Source organism: Osmerus eperlanus, chromosome 13 (assembly GCF_963692335.1).
Source record: "Osmerus eperlanus chromosome 13, fOsmEpe2.1, whole genome shotgun sequence".
Taxonomy (NCBI): domain Eukaryota; kingdom Metazoa; phylum Chordata; class Actinopteri; order Osmeriformes; family Osmeridae; genus Osmerus; species Osmerus eperlanus.
In genome coordinates, this window is record NC_085030.1 from 5,687,771 (window position 1) to 5,709,069 (window position 21,299).

General features: G+C 44.0%; 2 protein-coding genes and 1 long non-coding RNA gene across 3 annotated transcripts; all 3 read right to left on the minus strand.

Annotated features, from left to right (window-relative positions):
* Window positions 1-4,208: 4,208 nt before the first annotated feature.
* drd1a (dopamine receptor D1a) lies at window positions 4,209-7,850 on the minus strand. The gene is made up of 3 exons (XM_062477116.1): window positions 7,695-7,850; window positions 7,027-7,064; window positions 4,209-6,660 (listed from the first exon to the last, which is right to left on the minus strand). Exon 3 carries the CDS (start codon window positions 6,227-6,229, stop codon window positions 5,099-5,101), a length of 1,131 nt encoding a protein of 376 aa, XP_062333100.1. The 5' UTR covers window positions 6,230-6,660; window positions 7,027-7,064; window positions 7,695-7,850; the 3' UTR covers window positions 4,209-5,098.
* A 3,405-nt stretch (window positions 7,851-11,255) lies between these two features.
* Window positions 11,256-11,874, minus strand: LOC134033024 (uncharacterized). The gene is made up of 3 exons (XR_009932066.1): window positions 11,760-11,874; window positions 11,540-11,642; window positions 11,256-11,350 (listed from the first exon to the last, which is right to left on the minus strand). It is a non-coding gene; the product is annotated as an uncharacterized LOC134033024 (long non-coding RNA).
* A 6,931-nt stretch (window positions 11,875-18,805) lies between these two features.
* Window positions 18,806-21,259, minus strand: nek12 (NIMA-related kinase 12). Its single transcript, XM_062477109.1, has 3 exons — window positions 20,005-21,259; window positions 19,491-19,700; window positions 18,806-19,351 (listed from the first exon to the last, which is right to left on the minus strand). Exons 1-3 carry the CDS (start codon window positions 21,212-21,214, stop codon window positions 19,197-19,199), a joined length of 1,575 nt encoding a protein of 524 aa, XP_062333093.1. The 5' UTR covers window positions 21,215-21,259; the 3' UTR covers window positions 18,806-19,196.
* Between the last annotated feature and the right edge of the window lie 40 nt (window positions 21,260-21,299).

Sequence of the window (21,299 nt, forward strand, 5' to 3'; positions counted from 1 at the left end):
GTGAGAAAAGAGAGGGGATGGAAGGATGATACGGGGGGGGGGGGCGGTCATGAGGTTTGAGGAAGTGGATTAATGAGGAAGTTGGGGTGACATCCTCTCTGGTCTTTGTGGTAAGTGGGGCCTGTTGCTTTAACCGACATGTGACACTGCAGTGAATTCCCCCTCCTCACACACCCCTTCTCTCTTTTTCTGTCTCTCCCGATCCCTTTATGTATCTTTCTGTTTCATTCCTCCTCTTCTCTGTCTCCTTTATCCTCCCGTCCCTCCCTCCATCCTCAGGGCAGAGCCACTGGGACACTGCGGCCCATCCTGCTTCACCCCGTCTGATGGAAGCCTGGCAAAGCGGGCAAGCCTGCAGGCAGCTGGGGTCACCATAACAGCAACAGGGATGGAGAGAGTCAGAGAGAGAGACAGAGAGAGAGACACAGAGAGAGAGAGAGACAGAGAGAGAGAGAGAGAGAGAGAGACATAGAGAGAGAGAGAGAGAGAGAGAGAGAGAGAGAGAGAGAGAGAGAGAAGAGAGAGAGAGAGGAGAGAGAGAGAGAGAGAGAGAGAAATACACAGAAAGCTACAGAGGAGAGAGCCAGACAGAAAAGCCAGAGAGGGAGACCAGAGCCAGAGAGAGAGAGACAAAGAGAGAGACTAGGAGAGAGAGCCCAAGAGAAAGAAAGAAGAGAGAGAGAGAGAGAGAGAGAGAGAGAGAGAGAGAGAGAGAGAGAGAGAGAGAGAGAGAGAGAGAGAGAGAGAGAGAGGGGTGTGAAGGGGTGACAAACATTTCTCATCACCAACCTTCTAGCAATGCCAGTCTGTCTAATCATCTCAGCGGCATCCACCCCAGTTCCATGACATTAGGTTCAGCTGGCAGGCACATTGCATATCTAATTTGAAATCATCTCCGATGCTCCAGAGAGATCAAGAGAGAAATATTACTCGCTTGATTTGCTTACACTTTATTTATTTAAGAAAAAATCCATTAACAACCAGTTCCTTTTTTCAAAGACTGCCTGAGTACTCATTTAGAACAAAAGGAGACTACCAAAAACGTCGATATAATTCAGTGGAGGTGCAGTACTGGCTTGTTGGGTGTCTGACTGTCCTGTCTATCCCTCCTCAGATGGAGAGAGATCCAGAGAGCCTGTTCTTCTTCTCCTCACAGCGATTAGACGGAGAACAGCAAAGGCACAGTTCTTCACAAGCCACCCACACCTGTGTGTGTGTGTGTGTGTGTGTGTGTGGCCTTTCAGTATGCATTGACTCCTTGGCGGGAGTCAATACCACACACACACTCTCCATCCTAAACTCATTGTCGTTTGAGACATTAAAAATGCATTAGCTCCAACGCAATTATGATAGCTCCGCCAGTAGTGAATAATACATATTAAACAGTGACTAACTCAGATTAATGCAAACTCTTTAATTGCATTTTAATACCCACAGAGCCTTACAGAGCCGCGTCTGAGAGCTGCTCTGGGGAGGTCAATACATCTCACCTCTCCTCACAAGTTCACTTGTCTGCCTGTCTGTGTGTTCACCTGTCTCCCTGACTGCCTCTCTGTCTGTCTCTCTCTCTGTCGGTCAGTCTGTCTGCTTGTGTGTCTATGTTATGTATGGATGTCTGTCTATCTGTCTGCCCATCCACATGCCTGCCTGTCTGCCTGTCTGTCTGTCTGTGCCTTCTTACCAGTCTGTTTGTGACCGGTCGGCTAGTGTGTCTTTCTGCATCGTCAGCCTTGCATGTCTGTCTGTCACGTATACCTTTTATTGGTATTTCAGCTTTGGACTCACAGATACCAGACTGTGGCTGCTGTCACTGTAGCGTACCCTCCATACCCGTCGTTCCCCCTTCGACTGGCTGTTAGGTTCAGTCCAGTGCCCTCCTCTGACATCAAAGTTGTACACGAGTACACGAGTTCAAGTCACTGACTGCTTATGTAAGGCCATTTCTCTTTTCCCTAGTACTCTCTTCTTACTCTTGCCATCTCTCTCCGTCTCTCGTTCTGCAACACACGCGCACAGACCCACATGCGCACAGTCGCACACGCACACATACAGGAAAACGAAAATCCGTTCCCTCAGGCCGGTCATTAACATCATCTGAGTTGTCACATCTAACTTCCCTTTTTCGATGCACTGATCTGAAAAGACAACCCTGCTTGGAGAGAGAGTCCCATCGGGGTTGAGAGAGGGAGACGGAAGAGAGAGAGAGATAGGGATGGAGAGAGATACGGGGACAGATAGAGAGAAGGTGCGATGGGGTCGGGCGAGAGAAAGAGAACGAATCACAGCCTGGCGGAGGGACAGACAGACAGACGGAAACGATGGGATGAGAAACCAGAGAGGGAGTGGAGGAAGAGTGGAAGATTTGGGACAGATCGGATTGAGTTGCAGTGAAGAGGCAGGGTGACATTGGGAGTTCAGTGCTTCAGCGTTCGACCAGGTGATGGAGGAGCGACGCTAGCTGCTGCCCTGGACCTCAGCCATCTCTCTGAATGATGTCAGTCAAATTAATTGTCGTTCTCTTCCTGTGGCACGCTTGGGGAGCTTTGGCTGAGGCAAGGACAGTCCTGAGCTGCGGGAACACACACAGACTGCAGCCGCGTGTGTGTGTGTGTGTGAGCGCCCATCTCTGGATTCCACTTTCGTAACAAAGTAATGATTCTAACAAACCCAGGGAGTTGTCAGCCGTCAGTGTGAGCAAGATGATCATTACCTGATTGTGTCCTCTCTCCTCTTATTAGAGACACAGGGACAGAACAGGGATCCCGTCTTTCTTCCCTCCTCTGTGTCTGGGACAACATGTTTGATACAAGCAACTAATGAACCCAAGGATCATCCACGGAAATCTCCGAACTTTGGGGAAGATCCTTCGGCATGACACGCCTGAACTCCCGTATCGTCTTAAACGTCTGGACTTCCAGGCGGCAACAAGGATAGACAAATGCTTCCGTCTGTGGCGGACTGTCTTCGGGTCCAGCTTATTAGCTGTGTTAACAACAGCGTAGCCTCACAGAACACTGAGGTCCAAAACGGATGAAACTTTAAGGAGTGCACGCACAAACACACTGTCCTGGTGACACACATGCACACACACAACCCCCGTACTACACCCCAAATTCTACTGCACGCAGCTGTGGCGGAAGAAGGCTTTGACTACAATGCTCCCTTAAAGGGGGGAGTTTAATATGTCCTGTGGTATTAAATGAGCTTCAGTGAGATTTAACTGTCTGAGTTCATTGGAAAGGAAGTTTTTACACTGTATGGCTAAGGATAAACATACCTGAAAGACAACGTCATGAAAAATCAACAAAAAATGATTTTATTCAGGCGTGTACAGATACATTTTGACTGTGAGGTAGACACTTGACTATACTGTATTTCCACTGTAACTGTACAGCGACTGCGTGTTCAAGGTCTACAGATCACTTTGTCCGCGTATAAAAAGTGAGAATGGATATTGCACATTACGTTTGATGGTTGGCTACATACCACATGACATTCCCTTAAGCAAGTTCCACTGGGACATTTGACCTTAAAGCTGTTTATGAATCAAGACGCAGTCATTAAATGTTGAGGTAGGGGAACACTACGAACACTGTAGTCATCACTGAGGGTGAACAATCAAAGTCTAAATATTACTGGGAGTTGTTTTTTCTGTTATATATGAATACTGAATTTGTTTGGCTTTTGCCAGAGACAAGATTTTTTTTTAAATAGTGCAAAATATAATCATAATTCTAACACATCATTCTGTCTATCCCAGCTCACAGCAATTTATTTTCATAATCATAAACTTTCATAATCATAATCATAAACTGGAGGATGTGAATTCTATTGTGTACATCTGTGTTTTTTAACCCTTGTGTTATCTTCGGGTCATTCTGACCCATCAGTCATTGTGACCCACCGTCGTATTGCGACAGATTTACCGCATATAAAGACAAAGTGAAGCATTTTCTTTTAACCGTTGGGCTGTCTCAGACCCCCCACATTGCAAAGTTTAAAAGAAAATTATTTTAATTTGTTTTTGTATTGGGTAAAATTGGGTAAACACAACGATGGTTCGTTATGAACCTTTGGGTCATGTGACCCGAAGGCAGCACGAGGGTTAAGCAGCTTCACACGTCTCGTATGAGTGTCTTTATAGTATGAGCTGCTAGCAGACCACCTGGTCTTGTGTCAGACCGGCAACAGGACAACAGATGGGCATTCCCCCAAAAAACAGATTTGGACTAGCCATCTAAATTAAATGAATCAAATTCCAGTAAGCAATTCATGAGGTACTGCTGTTATTATGGTTCCAGCAATATGTTCCCATGCAGCCATGGGCGAGAAGATCGCAAAAAAATCAATGGCAAAATGCACTCCAGATTGAAGTTCTTGAGAAAAAACACAGAATCTATTTTCAACATCCTCTGCAAGAGTGAAGTGTCCTCTATTTCAACATTCTGTGAACCCACAATGCAATGCCAGATCTAAAATGAAATCTCCATTGGACAGGCTGCAATCATTCTATCTTTGATACAGCAGGTTTTAGGTCACTTGTGGATTCATTTACATGTTCAACTGTACAGCATTTAAATGTGATTTGGTTTCACTTGACCCTGTAATGACATTTGAGATAAAGAATTTGTTGTAACACTACAACAGCCTGTGGTTGTGAGTGTATGTGTATGTATATGTGTGTATGACTGCGTGTGTGCGTGTGTTTGGCTTCTGAGTTGAAGGGAGCAGTGTCCTACAGTCTAGGAGTATGCTGCCTAGCCTCTGGATTATCATGTCCCAGAGGGATATCAGCACTGCTCCCCGCAATTCTACTCACAGCAGCCTTAATCTCAAATCGCACATCCTCCCTCTTCCCTACCCAGCGTCTCATCCCAGCTGGGAACAGCTCTCGCCTCTTTCCCATAACATCATTGGCAGTGGCAAGGGCACAGTGCCGGCATGGGGATGCCACTGCTTTTGGAAGTACCCTTCCCCCAACCCCCACTGACCACATTGACAAAATACGGCGTGATCAAGTTCCACCGTGGGGGGGGGGGGGGGCGACAATAATACAACCTTGTATGCCGAGGCTGAAGACCGCCCGGGGAGTGCCGAGTCAGTTCTTGTTCAGACTAGCCGTCTCAAGGCCGTGCACTCCCGGACACAGCCTGTGGCAGCCAAGGAGGATGGAGAAGGCCTTTCTGAAGTCGGCGTTGAAGGCATAGATGATGGGGTTGAGTGAAGAGTTGGCCCAGCCGCACCACACAAACACGTTGAAGGTGGTGGGGCTGATGCAGGGGAAGGACTCCCCGCCGCCGGAGGGCGACGGCTCGCAGAAGGGCACCATGCAGTTGAGGATGAAGAAGGGCAGCCAGCAGCACACGAACACTCCCATGATGACCGACAGCGTCTTCAGGACCTTGGTCTCGCGCTTGAACGTCATCTTGAAGGAGCTCTCCGACTCGCCCATGCTGGAGTCTCCGCCCATGCTGTTGTGGCGGTTCTTGGCGCTCTCCGCCGCGCGCTCCAGGGCCGAGATTCGACGGATCTGCCGGTGGGCGATGCGGTAGATCTGGGTGTAGGTGGCCACCATGATGCCCACGGGGATGTAGAAGCTGATGAGGGAGGTGGAGATGGCGTAGGTCCGGTTGAGGCTGGAGTCGCAGTTCTCTGGCCCAAGGGCCGCAGCTGTGCCGTTGGGCCCCAGGGGGCCCGCAGAGCCAGCAGGGTCCAGGATGGAGGCTTTGGTCTGGGCCTTGTGCCAGTTGAGCTGGACGGGGATGAAGGAGATGAGGACGGACAGCGTCCAGGCTACGCTGATCATCACAAATGCCACTCGAGGAGTCATCTTCCTCTCATAGCGGAACGGGCTGGAGATGGCCCAGTAGCGGTCCACGCTGATGACGCACAGGTTCAAGATGGAGGCCGTGGAGCACATGATGTCGAACGCCACCCAGGTGTCGCAGAAAGAGCCGAACGGCCAGAAGCCTACGATCTCAGCCACCGCCTTCCACGGCATCACCAAGATGGCCACCAGCAGGTCCGACACAGCCAATGAGATCACAAAGAAGTTGGTGACCTTGGAGCGCAGGTGGCGGAACTTGGTGACGGCAACGCAAACCAAGGTGTTGCCCAGCAGCGTAGTGAGGATGAGCAGAGAGAGGAAACAGCCAGTGAGGACGCGGCTGGAGGAGGCGTCGTCCAATAATCCACTGTCGATGACCATGGTGAAGTTCATCAGATCCATGGCTTGGGGGAGGGGGTTTGGGGGGGGGGGGGGCGGCTTGCGAGTGGATAGTGGACGTGCTCAATCACCTCATTGCTTGGAGGGAGGCTGCATCAGAACCAAAGCATCAAATAACAGCATCCTCATCAGGCTGGAAGACCATTCTCCTGATTTGTGTGTGCATGCAGCTCCGGATGAATCACGAAACGCAAGGTGTTCAAGGCAACCTCTCTCTGGGAGAGACATTTTCTTTGATTCCATTTTCCAGTTTTGACATCCTGTGTTTTGTAGGGCAGGGTTAGGTGATGGTAGTGCATGTTCCCTGAAGGGAAAGAGTGGATGTAAAATGTCCTATTCCACCCTCTGTGGAGGAAGCAACATATCCCAGGGTATGAGATATTCCATAACTAGCTGTCCATTCTCTCCAAGCTCATCTCCTTACACCAGTGGTACTGGGAAAGAGAAAGATTCTGTCTCAGTACACCATGTAGAAAGCTTTCATTGTTTACACATTTGTAATGGATCTCTTTTTGTGCCACATTTTATTCTATGATCAAACTATTTGTGCCTGTCTCGTGTGCTTTGCCTCTTTCAACAAGGACCTATTGAGGTTTTTCTCTAAGCGAACCGTTTTGCACTTGTGCACATGCAGTAATTATTTGAAGAGTTTTGCCAATTGTAGCTTACAGTTAAACCAAAAACGCATCATCATGTAAGAGACACTCATCGTCTACTCCATTCTGTTTAAAAATATCTGCACACATTCAGTAATATAGACTTCTGTATGTTAGGAAATATGTGATTTATAGTTTACTCACATGATACTGTCAATCAGGACATGGCGTTTGAAATCCGTCTTCAAAAATACAATGGAAAAAAATAATATCCGTTATAAATTCGTGGCACAAGCTAAGAGACAGAATTTATTCTTTGGGACCACGACTACGAAAGTAAGCCCTAGTTGTTACCAGTAGGCTACACTGCAAAATTATCATCATATACTACTGTATGATGCTTTATCTTGATGTGCCCGATTAGACGTTTTGCGTAACGCTTATCTAACGCGTTATACTCGCCAAGTGCGTCTGTCCCCTCCAACACCAAGCGACGTCTACCGTAGCCTAGACTACACCACCGGCGACCCCGTCTCACACCCGACTCCTGACGTTGACCCATTCAAAAGAAAGCGAAGTGAGGGTGATACCATGTGACGGGTTTCTCGTTCGTCCCTTCTGCGCATTAACCGGCATAGTACTGCAAAGCTAGTACCGGTTCATTTGCGCGCCCAATGCACCATAACTCATCCAGACGCTAAATATAATAATATTAGCTAAATCTAAGAGACTTCGTTTACAAACGCATAGCCTACCACTCATCCTACCACAGCATACCACAATCACTGTTGCTCGATCAATTAGTATTGGGCTCTCTTTGGGAATGCATAAAGGGACAGGCTAGCAATGAATACATGAATAAATAAGCCTACCTGTATTTAATTCACAATGGAAAGTGAGAAAATCAGGGACTGGGTCTCGTTAAATCTCCGATATTTGTTTGCAATGGTCAGCGGGTCGCTGGGGCCACCTAACGGAGAGAAAGAACAGCTTCGGCAACTGGGAGAGCGAAGCTGGAGAAGTGACAATAAACCCATCCCCCCATCCATAAGGGATGACCTGAGGATATGAGCACGTGCCCATCAATCAGTCAAATGAATGGATTATGCCGCCAATATATCTACAATATAAGGCATCGGTGCCGGGAAGTTTCTCTCTCCATCCGAGCACATCTAAAATATTTTTGTCTCTAATGTCAAATTGTCTAGAACCACATAAAATTGGGAGGGTATCTGTCAACCTGGAATTGTTTTTCCTCGGCGGGAGCTGACATCTCGTGCAGCGCTGCTCTATGATTGTCAAGCAAGCTCAGGGAGTTCCTGTATAAAAACTCCTCTCCAACGTTTGGTTCACTCTTACAAAGAACTCTACTTTGCGTTTAATTGATTTAGATCAACTTCAAACTCACTGGCACTGGGCAGTACGGTTTGTTAAATTTTGCATAGTGGTGGTGATTTGTAGGGCCTGTCCAGGGAATGACCCTGCATGTTTTTCATCTTATTCTGACATCTCAGGATGATTTCACTCTTAAATTACTTAAAAATCGTGTCTTGTCTTATCATGTGGTGTTAGTCTTCTGCCTGTCAGAGTGAAGTGTGGTTGTGTGCGTGCCTTTTCCTGTGCGAGTTCCCACACATTGTGACAGAGGAGTGATGTGCTTCTCAAAGTAATCTGGAATTCATTTATCATCTCTGCGTGATGGCTAAGCTGTTCCTGTAGTTTTCCCTCAAGTGCCATCTATTCTTTGTTGTCCTTTCATGCCAGTGCCTGGTGTAGTGGAAGGCAAACCAAGGGACATAAAGTATACACACACCCTTACCACCATCATTGTGAAATAAAATCTTCAATTACCTTTTCAATTACTTTTTCTTTAGCCTTCCTCAACACTGGGACTACAGGACACCTAAAGGATGGTCTACATGCTAAATATACACCTGCATGTACACACACTCTTAGGCTCAGCTCTGTGGACAACATTGCCAACAGATCAATTTAGTTTGAAACCGACTTAACATAAACAATGGCAGGGGTGGGGGGGGGGGGGGTCTGATGCTTTTGTAGCCAAAATAGTAAAAAAAATAAAAATAAAGTGCAACAAATACATGAGTGGTACAAATCTAGAGAGTGACAACAGTGTTCAACGGATCACAGCACATAGAGTGTTCCTACCCGGCATGGAGCCAGGTTTATAGGTGTGAGAAGGAGCAGAAGGGATGAAGCAAGAAGAACAAAACGTCTCTGAACACACGTTTGGCACAACGTGTTATTATGAGTAAAGGTGCAAAAGTCAATTTCGAGTTTGCATTTAGACTTGACCAGGAACCATGACAACGAGTCCTTCACTTGTAACCAGCTTTCATCCAGGATTCATTCAGGTCAATCCTGCATGTAAAAGCACGGACAAGGTCAAAGTAATAATCTTTATTGTCCCCGAGACACCATTTCTTGCAGAGCCAGCAGTAAATCAACAATCAACACACACCAATCTACACACACAGCTCTTTTTTTGTTTGTTGAATCGGATCATGTTATTCAAAAGGCCAACGGCAGCAGGGACAAAATGAGTTCTTAAATCTATTGGTCATCCATCTTGGCATATTATATCTGTGATCAGATGGAAGCAACCTGAACTCACTAAACAAGGGGTGACGGGTCTGACTGTGCAGTTGGGAGGTCATTTATATTTGTGCCTCTACTATTTTACTGCACATTAGAATAATTCCATCTACAGTTACCTGTTACTTTGGAGCTTCTGACAAGTGTGTCTGCTGATGAGCCCATTCACAAACAACATCACAGGTTAACTTAAAGTTTACTGTTCCCAGATACTTGTACTTTTGACTGTCTTCAACAGTCTGGTCATGTTGTGACGCAACAATGTGCACACCTGAAAACGGTGTCGGACTCGAGACATGTAAGGATGAGATCTCTGTCTCCCAGGGGCCTGTACTACGAATCAAGATCAACATGCTCTGGATCACTTTCAGTTACCCGGCTACGCGAAGCGTAACAATCGCAATCACGATAAGTGGTATCACGACGGCGGTTATCAACTCTCTAACTTTTGACATCACAGACCATGGCGCTCCCTCAAATTGTGCAAACACTGTTAGAATTAGCTGAACAGGTAGAATCTAATAATATATCTGAGTCTGATGCCCGTGACCGAGTAGAACAAGTCATAGAGAGCTTGGCTGCAGACTCATACGTCACAGATGTACACATTAATAGTAGCTCTGCCACTGTTTTATTCATTGTTTGACATCAAGTTGCTCAGTCTGTGATGCGTCCTCTAAAGACCCGGCAATTCAATCAATTTCCCGGCACAACAACCGAACAAGATGGATAGCTCGGTCAGCAGGGAGCTGAAGAAGAGCGGCTACTGACGTCACTCTGCTGCGCCGCTCAGAATGCTTTTTCGTTCATTTTGCATTTCTGCAAATGCATTTGAATTTGAATTGTGGTCACGATTTTGCAGCCACGTTCTTAAAATGATCATGCATTTCTGGAAATGCATTTGAATTTGAATTGTGGTCACGATTTTGCAGCCACGTTCTTGAAAATGAAAATGCATTTCTGGAAATGCATTTGAATTTGAATTGTGGTCACGATTTTGCAGCCACGTTCTTAAAATGAAAATGCATTTCTGGAAATGCATTTTAATTTTCAAATTTTACATTTCAAATTGAATTTTGGTATCTATTTACCAGGGCATGTTTTGAAAATTAAATCTCAAATGTCTATTTCTTTTTCATTTTAATTAAGTGAAAGATTGAGCACTCTTGAAGAAGAAAATTAAAATGCAAATAGGATGATTGATTACTAATTTCATTTATGAGTCAAATAATGCAGCCACATTCTTAAAATGCAAATGCATTTCTGGAAATGCATTTTCATTTGAATTTTGGTAACAATTTGCTTCCATAGACAATAATCTTCCAAACTTTGTCTACTCCCAGCTAACACAGTTACGTTTCCCTTACGTTGCCGCAACGTCACTCGATGACCAAACATACGTTGCCGCAACGTCTTTGGCGACGTTGCGGGACCGTGCATCTGTGGGACGCTAGAACGTAACCGCAACGTAATCTTGTGACGTTGCCAGTCCGTAACCGCGACGTCGTGGCAACGTTATTTTCCGACGTTGCCAGTCTGTAACCGCGACCTCCTAGCAACGTCATTTTCCGACGTTGCCAGTCCGTAACCGCGACCTCCTAGCAACGTAATTTTGTGACGTTGCCAGTCCGTAACTGCAACGTTAACTAAGTAACCTATATTTCTCAATTCTACATATTGGGGCGGTTCATATGCAGACCTCATTTGCCCAAAATGCTACTTGTTCTTGTATAATAGGCTACATGGTAGCCAACTTTAGGAGGACTATGTTTGTGTGATGTGTAGCCTAACTCCAGCTAATCATAAACAAGGCAGCATTTCCATGTAACATTGTCATTTTATTTCAAACAAAGTGCCAAACAGTGAATTAAAATCTTCTGCCAGTCCCCGCTACAGGTCCTGTCTGTTGGCCCTGACAATGAAGCACAAAATAAGTTAGTGTTCTATCAACATAATTGCACGTGTAAAAAGGCGCTATACAAGTCATAAAAAAATCACATCTAAAATAATATACATCATCAAAAAAAGATGTGATTCTAGATTTTTGTCACATAGCCATGTGAAAGGTTGGATATGGAAGCTGCAATCATGATTCATTCACCTGGCTTGTTTTGAATGGGCTGCCGGGGTGTGTTTGAGTGTCTCCTCTATGAGGAGCTCCACAGCTTTCTCTCCCAGTCCCGTCTTCCACTTCATCACAGCGTCTTGAATTAGAAGTCATGAACTTATTGTCAGCACCAATGTGAACGTTGAACGCTGCGTATAAGCCATAGTTCATGGCATCTCCAAACACTTACCACTCTCTTTCGCAACTCCAGCACCTTAAGGCACTCCTCAAGGTCTTGGAGTTCAGCCTGTGTTTGGGCCACCTGTAGGTCCATCACTGGCACCTCTTCAGTGTGTCTGCCCTGTAGTCGCCTGAATAGGAGAGCCTCTGCTGGTTCTCCTCCAATGTCTCCATCTTCCGGAGCATAACCTGTAATGGGTCTGTCATTAAAGACAAGTTTACAAGAGTTAGCATGATTGGCATACATACGGCTGACAGCTCCTCCTGCGTGAAATATTGTAATACAAACATATCAGGAATGCAGACATATAATACAGACAAAAATCAACAAAGTCGCTGCTGCCAAGCCGGCAGAAAATAGCAGACGCTGTAAATGCGTAAGTTATGACTTATTGATATCTTGTGGCCCAGGCCCACGTGTGCATTCCATAACGTTAAACTTTTGTTGCTGTATTATTGGGTGTGCTTTGCCTTCGGCAAGGGCACAACCTTTGTTCTCTCACATATATATTATTATTATTTTTTTTAATTATTTTTTTTGCCTCCCTAAAACTCAGTCTAGCATTGGTTGGACAATGTGCAGCTAAATGGCAGGGAACTGCCGCGAAATCACTCAATATAGTTAGTGGTTTTCATTCGAAATGAAAGCAGGCAGTAAATAATACACTCTAGAGTGAAAGATCCATATCTTTCTAATTTATGCGCTTAACTTTCCCAGCCAACATTTGAGATCTATCCAGTGTGTCCAGCTCATGTTTAGTTTAGCATGGCGAATACACCAACATTAAAAAACATGTAAAGTTGTGAACGCTTACTATGATGCTTACCGGCTGCAATTTAGCTGCACATTGTCCAACTAATGCTAGGTTTAATGACTGGTCGTCTAATTAAATATCCGTATACATATATACATTAAAAAACTATTCAACTTACTACGACTCTTATCCATTAATTTATACTGTTAAGTGTGCTAACCGAATAATCTTTAAATGTTGCATTAAAGGTACATGCCCATGGATATTTTGAACTACTTACCAAATGACTCGTCATTGAAATCATCAGCACTCTAGTTTTGTTCTTATTCGCCAGACAGACGAAAATGTCCAATGATACTAGACACAGAAATGGCTATATTTGATTGGCTTAGATGGTTTTGGGAGCATTGTTCCCGCCTTCTTCTACGGAGACACAAAACTTTTTTTACAAGTACACAAATCTTTTTCTTCTACGGAGACACAAAACTTTTCTTTACAAGTACACAAATCTTTTTTGCAAGTTACAAATCTTTTATGCAAGTACACAAATCTTGCCTTCTTCTACGGAGACACAAAACTTTTTTTTGCAAGTACACGAATCATTTTCTACAGAGACACAAATCTTTTTTGCAAGTTACAAATCGTTTTTACAGAGCTCGCTCTCCTGGCACTAATTTCACGCCATAAGAGTCTGGATGGTGAGCATGGGTTAAAGAGGTCGTTGATTGCAGATATGCCGCAGGTGAGAATAGTTCTGTTCCCGGGAGACTCTGCCCATGCACACACACACACACACACACACACACAGGGAAAAGGAAGGGAGGAGAATACAAGGAAAAAAGAAATAGAACCAGTGTCACAGCCAGGAGCGTGACAGGACAGAAATGTATTCATTTTCATTTAGCAGACGCTTTTAAAATAAAAGCAAGAGGAATATGAGTACATGTTTGTCCAGATAGTGTATTAATGGTTGTCTGGCAAATATACTCTGCGTGAAGCTGTCCTGTCTCCAATCTTTTTTTTATTTATTATTATCTTGCATCTAGAAAAATGTCTGTCTTTGGTGAGAAATTAATAGACTACAATGAAAAACATTTTGTCCTTGTTTCCCCTTGTACAAATACAATGATATCATAAAAATTGACTTTATTTGAAAACATGTTGAATACAAAATAAGCTTAATTCTGTTAACATTTACTTTGACTAATTCATAATTTAAATAAATTGAATGCAGGAAATAATAAATAGATGAACAACAAATATTATAGAGATTTCATCGTAGAAACTGTCCTTGTCATAGTAAAAACTTTAAACATATTACTAAAACATTATGTAGCACATGCAATGTGCCATCTGACATTGCATTGAATAAATAGGCATCAGAATGTTCATACATTAGTTGTTTGACAAGACATTTCGTAACATTTTAGCAATCCTTAGCATTCAATTCCTTGATGAAATTCTTGTAATTGCTGGAACATATCTTTATACCCTTTTTACATCGTTTGAATGGTGTGCAGTTCGGATGTTTGTCCTGAAATGTAAACAAATACTTTTACAACTCAACTTTAACTCCCCAAGGTCTGAAAAGAAATTCATAAGTCAGTGGAATTCTACTGGGACAAAAAAAGTTGATGGTTTAAATTCCTGTGAAACCCATAAGACAATGTAGGTAAAGAGTCATGAGAGTGCACAGTAAATGATTTTCAGGACACATGTCTAGTCTGTATTACTGACCTTTGGCACAATCAGATGGATTATGTTTCCCCGTAGCCTTTTCAGTGTATTCTTATCTTCTTCAGACCCGGGATTCAGGTTTTCCACAAACTTTAAAAGCTCCTCTTTAAATTGCGTCTGACAGCCACACTGCAATGACACACAGTTAGACTAGTTCAGTCCACACACCGTGTCCCTGTCTGATCAAACAGAGAAACCTGTATCCTTGGATGGAATGGTAATAGAATGCTAAATTACTTACAGCATACTTGTGATTGCTGGGTGCCATGATGGGCAATGTTTCATTGTCCTGTGCAGGGGGGAATTAAGAACAGTTACATCACTGTCTAACAAATGACAAACTGCATGTTTTTGGAAGCACATGTTTTCTCTGTAATGGCTGAGAAAGAGCTTATTGATATTGAACCACAGAGGTCTGAGCCATGCTTTTCTTTGAGAATGGGGCTGCCTATTGCTAGCCCTCCTGAACCCTGAAAAGGCTGTATGACAACACCAACGAGACAAGGGGCTCCAGTTACATTGCATCATTTTAGCTTGGTTTGACTCTGTTCTCCCAGTTCGGGAGGAAGAACCACTTGTTCTCTACATGCTCTGTGTCAACTGGGAACACATTTGTAAACTTGGAGAAAGTGATTACTTACCCATCTGAAGGAAGTTTCATTGAGCTTTTTCAAACCTTCCAAGATCTCAGCACGTGTTGGGGTCCGAGGGGCACCACTGCAAAGTGGCAACAGGATGACAAGGACAGCGATGAACATGGTCATTTTCTTCTTTTGCTGTGTTCTTTTTTCTGTGTCTCTCTGAGTCTGCATTTCTCACTCTCTTGTGATTGTAATCACAAAATCTACTTATAACGCTTCTGTTAAAGGAAGTTGCACAGGGGGAGTGCGAAACCATGATGTCAGTGATTGGCGGAAATTATCATCAAAGGGAATTATGGGTTAGGGTTAGGGTCATGATCATGAATTTATTTGTAAACTTATGAATTACATTTGTGCAAACAAAATACATGTATAGAAAAAAATAAGCTTGTCCTTTTCACAGACAGCAAGGAAAGATACCTATAGACATGGTGGAAGTTGTCATTGTACCCTGAAACTAAAAAGATAGTTCTTGTTTTGTTTTTTTACATTCTACACCATATTCAACGTGTAGTAATACCACAATAACTTTCATACACAAAACAACAAAGTGTTAAACATTAAGAAAAAGGATCTACATACGCTAAATCTGAAAATAATCAAAAATAATAATGATTATTTGGTCACAAACTGTATCCATATTTTTTGAAATTACATTTTTAAGGGCAGATGTGGGGGTCCTGCGGATGCAATTTTCTGTTATCACCAGCATTTCTTTTAATCGCCAGGTGAAACTGAGTGAGGCTGACAACATGAGACTGGTTGATTGCTATCGGATATTTGAATAAAGGTTTGACTTTCACACAGTATGTGTGTGTGTGTGTTGCCTGTCTGAGCCATCTTTATTAATATATTGCTATGTTTATTGCTGTTGTGTCTTGTGTGAGATAAATTGCATTTCACACCTCCCACACAGTACATTTCCCCCTAGATGAGACCATGGTGGAGATCGAAAGTCTAGTCACACATAGCCTGGGTTTCCTGTAAAGGATCTCCTGGTGTTGGTGATGTCATTTCAACTCAAAAGGCCATCATACAATGAAAATGCCCATTGAGTTTTTCTGAGTCATTGGGGTTTCAACCTTGGAGGACTGCGGTCACTTGGTCAGTGGGTTGGTTGAGGGTATTGGTCGGTCAAAGTGTGGTGGTCCATTTGAATATAAATTGGACAGCACCATGTCTATATTCTTCTTCCAACTCTGCAGTAATCTTTCACACCCCATTTGAGATCTAAGGGGAAATCGTGCCTATTCAGCTGCAGCTCTGGAATAGTCTTCTGCTCCATGTTAGGTCCTCTCCCTATTGATGTTTTTAAATCATAGGCCTATCTTCAGCCTGTCTTATCTCACTGGCCGATGATCCTGTAGAAGTGCAGCAGGTGCCTTGTGTTGCCTGGCTAATTGTACAGCACTTTGACTAAGGAGATGATTGTGGACTATAGGAGGCGGCAGGAGGAGGAGCATGCAGGAAAAGGTCAGATGCTTCAGGTTCCTCATGGTGAACATCAGCAAAGACCTCGACTGGTCTTCTCACACGGACACGGTGGTCAAAGCGGCCCGGAAACGCCTCTTCTTCCTGAGGAGACTGAAGAAGTTTGGCATGGACTCAGTCATCCTTACTAATTTTTACAGATGCACTATAGAGAGCATACTGACTGGCTGCATCACAGTGTGGTATGGGAGCTGCACAGACAGGGACCGCAAGGCCCTACGTAGTGTGGTCAGATCTGCCGAGTTCATAATTACCAGGAAGCTCCCAGCCCTACAGAACACCTACCACACACGATGCCTCAAGAAAGCTGGCCGGATTCCACCCATCCTTCAGTCTTTTTACCCCGTTGCCTTCTGGCAGGCGATTCCGAAGCATTCAGTCTCGCATACGCAGACTGGAAAACTGTTTCTTCCCAAGGGCCATCAGGCTTCAGAATGGACATTGATATGGACATTGATACACTACTCACTAGTGACTTTACACACTGTCACTTTATGCTACTGGTTGCACTATCAGCAATATTGCACTATTTCACTAATTGTACCCCACTGTCTCTAGGTTAGTATAGGTTTATAAGGTTAGTATAGGTTATTATGTGTATTAGAGGGTTAGTATACTGTACTGTATATTGTATTATTTTGTATATTTAGGAGGTTTATTATATTTTAGATGTAGTCTATGTTAATACTGAATACTGAATACTTATATGTTATGTTATGCCAGGTTGCTTTGCGTTGTCTTGTCCCAAGAATTTCAGTGCCCAGTCTGACCTTGTGTTGTTCTGTGCATCTGACAATAAAAGACTTGAACTAATACTGGTGGTTTTTCAAATGTGCTGATACATAGGACCTGACTTAAAACTGCTCACACAGATCACACAGATCATTGACTCATTCAGAAATGAGGTTGGAAAGTTGTTAAGGCACACATCTCACAACGCAGAGGACGGTGTTAACTTTGTCTTGACGCCATCAGGTGCCAAGGGAAACAGATGAGTAAGAAGGTGTATCAGGGATGCTTGGAAATCTTTCAAAGAGGGGATTTTGCTTTGTTTGACTAAGCAGCAATGTATAGTTGATATGTATAGTCCAAATGTAACATTTCATTCTACAGAAGGTCATTGCAGAGAGAAAATTATAAACAATAATTATGAACATAAATGTTTGTGCTTGTATGGCCAGCTTTACTTATATAAGGACGTTTCATGCAATGCTTTTGCCAATAGCTAAGCTGACAATTTTTAAAGACTTGTGTGACTCCTGTTCAACCTTGACACTAAGTCACCAGGGGAAATTATATTCATCACCACACTGTGCCACAATGAGGGGACCTGAGTTACTGCAGTAACTTATGGAACTGTTGCCTCTTGTTCACGTTGCGTAGTAGAAAATGCTGGTTCAAAAATGTGTGTGTATGAGTGTGTGCGCCTGTCTGTGTGCAGGAATGCATGCGAGGGAAGGTTTTTCACTGTGTGTGTGTCTTCTTTTTCATGCACGCAAGGGAATGTGTGAGATTGTGTGTGTGGCCGTGTGCATAAGCGAGATACATACTTACATGAGATTGCGTGAAGATAAACCTGTTCGACTTTTCCACTGATAGTTTTTTTTTCAGACATTGTGATGAGAAATGTCTCACGCATGAACCAGATACTAATTAAGGTAAGGATTTATGTACATGGCTTATAAATTGTTGCCAAAGAAAACAATTACATAAAAATGTACTAAGAACCAATAATAACCTAACCTAATAATCTAATCAAAAAGTGCCATCTGCAACTTCATGTAAATCCAAAACAGTTTTGCCTAATGTATTACACATACTATATTACACATACACATATTCAAATCAACCCGTTGGCCTGTTTAAATTAAAAATATATATATATATATTTACAATAATGCGCAGAATGATGTACATGATATTGTGGATACAGTCATCTTCATGGCCTGTGCATCGTTTCCATTTACTCACAAATGTCGGCATTATAGATATAGATAAGGAATACGTAATAAGGCTAGTTGTCACGGCCACAGCCGTGCCCCCCTGTTTTTGGTTTCGCCCTGCCCTAGTGTTTCCCTGTGTCTGTCATTGTCTTCACCTGTTTCGTGAGTGGTTTCATCTTATCGTTTTGTCTTATCGTGTCCAACTGTGTCTTGTTTGGTTCTGTGTATTTAGGTTCCTGTTTTGTGTCCAGTCTTTGTCTTTTCCTTATCCTTGTTAGTGTGAGTTCCCTGTCTGTTCATGGAGAAATAAACCCTTTGTTTGAAGCAATGCCTGGCTACTCTCCTGCATGTGGGTCCTACCCCACCTCACACTGTAACACTGGTGCCATTTTGCAGAGAAACAGGAACTAAGTTTCTTAATTGCTTAAAGCAGCCTTATTTTCACAGACTTAACAGTGTGTTTAATAGAAATGGGTTTAAAGAAAGGGACATCACCAGTGTCTACCAATGTCAAAACATCCCTCTCGTGTATGGTATGTCAAATCATTTGAGGTTGTATGTGAAATGAATGTGGTATTGTGTTATTGTCTTATGTTTGTGTGTCGATGATGGTGACGTTGGTATATTGGTTGTGCTGTTCAATAAACTTGACTTTATAATTTACCCAACTCAGTTTAACGATTGATTCTCTTCCATAATTCCATTCCAATTCCATAACAACATACAACATCTCTGTTATTAATTCATTTAGGGTCAGATACATGATCATGGCTTAGGGTTGTACAGCCAATAAAATAGCCCTGCCATTCTAATGTCAAGAGACACTTTAAATGTCATTTTATGATAAGGTGAGGTCATCCTGTGTCCTGCTTAGTTTCTTCTATTTGCTGTCAGTGGGGCTGTTCTACTCTGCCTCTTGGTCAATAGTGAATATGAGATGGCAAGTCTCCAGTGTGTCTAGTCTGAGTGTGTGCTCAAACTGTGGTTTCAGGTCTTGGGGACTCAAGCCATTCTCAAAGTGTTCTCTGATTTCCTCATAAAGCGAGAGGCCGACGTCATCTGAAACACAGACACACATCAATAAAAACGTATTTTCTGTTGTTGCTTTGAAATCTTGTCATTACAAACCCCCCGACAACATGAGTACTTTTCTAGAACATCTATTCATTTCTTCCTGGCATATGAATGATGTGCTTACCCATGATGCACTTCTCCCTAAGTGTCTTCAGAGTGACGGGCCATCCCCCGGCATCTCTCAGGTGACACTCCTCCTCCAAAACATCCCCACATCCATCCGCCGTCAGCGCCAGGGCAGCACGGGCACTGTGAACAACACCCATGGCATCTTCCTCTTCCTCCTCTTCAAAGTCATCAGGATACTCCCCCCGCCTGGCTCCGTCAGGACTAACTGAAAACAGATCACCACAATTTGACAATGTGAGTATTAGTGAGACAACAACATATCAGAAGGACCCAGTTTGTGACGATTACAATGCACCAGAACAGCTTGTGTGAGTTCATGTTCCAGTTCAGCTCTGACACATCAGCTCATCAGAACTCATTAGACTCCTGCTAACTGAATCAGGTACGTGTCTGCGGGCGGAACAATGGGCACGGCGCTAGGTTAACCCCCAGGAGCAGAGCTGGTTCTCCACTACTTGAAAGCCTAGATCCCAATCAGAGGACCGTTTCAATAGTTTTCCTCTTTTTACCATCAGATTCCATAGAGAGGTCTTCCTTGGGAGAGTTCCCGGGGATGCACTGTCCCTGATCCCTGTGCTCCTCTACAGACGACACGCTCTGGTCGTCATCAAAGTCCGACGAGTAGTCAGATCTTCCCTCATCGCTGACGTCGTCCTCCGTGACTTCAGCCTTGCGGATGCAGGGCTCCACTGGGATGCCTGTCCCTTCCTCCTCATGCTCCTCTCTGTGCTGCTCAGGGCCCAGTTTGAGGGGAACAGAGGCTGCTGTCCTGTCCGTGGGCCCTCCTTCCCAGGCTTTCCTCCCGCTCTCCTCAACACTGAAGGTTGTGCCTGGGGAACCACAGTTCCCAATCGAGGGCTGTATGGATTCGGAATCCACACCCATTCGGAACTCTGTCTCCCTCTCTCTGAGGAACTCTCTGACATGCTCCTGGACGTAGGCGGTGCCCAGTATGGAAGTGGCGCTTGGTCTGCTCTCTGGAGCAGGGCAGAGCATCCTCTGAATCAGGGAGGAGATGTTGTCTGAGAACACGTCTGGCACAGGCCTGGACTGTCCTTTGATGATCTTGTAGAACAGACTCAGGAGATTAGAGGCCGTAAAGGGCGGACTGAGAGAGCAGAGCTCGAACAGTAAGCAGCCAAGAGCCCAGATGTCTGACTTGGAGCTGTATGGGACGTCCTGACACAACTCCGGGCTCAGGTAACTGGGCGTGCCAACGCACGTACGAGCCATGTCCACTGTGTTGGTCATTATCTTAGATATCCCAAAGTCACCCACCTTCACCACATTTCCCTTTGTCAGCAGCATGTTGGAGGTTTTAATGTCCCTGTGTAGTATTTTGGCCATGTGTATGTAGTCTACGGCCATGGCGACTTGTACAAACCATCCCATGATAATGTTCTCTGTGAAATAGTTATCCGTGCTTCTCTCTTTGACTTTGTCATCCAATGTTCCACCATCACAGTAGTCCATAACTATATAGATACAGTCATCCTTTGAGTTCAGAAAAGCCTCTTTGAACTTTACAATGTGGGGGTGCTTCAGTCTCCTGATGATTTCAGCTTCCTGTAGGATTGCCCCCTTTGTTCTTGTCTTGTGAGAGTCATCAGTTTGAATTCTCTTCACTGCATGCAGGTACTTGGATTCTACATGTTTCATTAGAAATACGTCTGCTGATCCCCCTCTGCCCAGACAAAGAATGCTCTCGTACATTTCCATATCAGATCAACTTTAAACTATTTTAAGGTACCATTTTATAAAGAAATAATCGAACGGGTGTAAAATTGGAGGAAGCTTTGGGTGC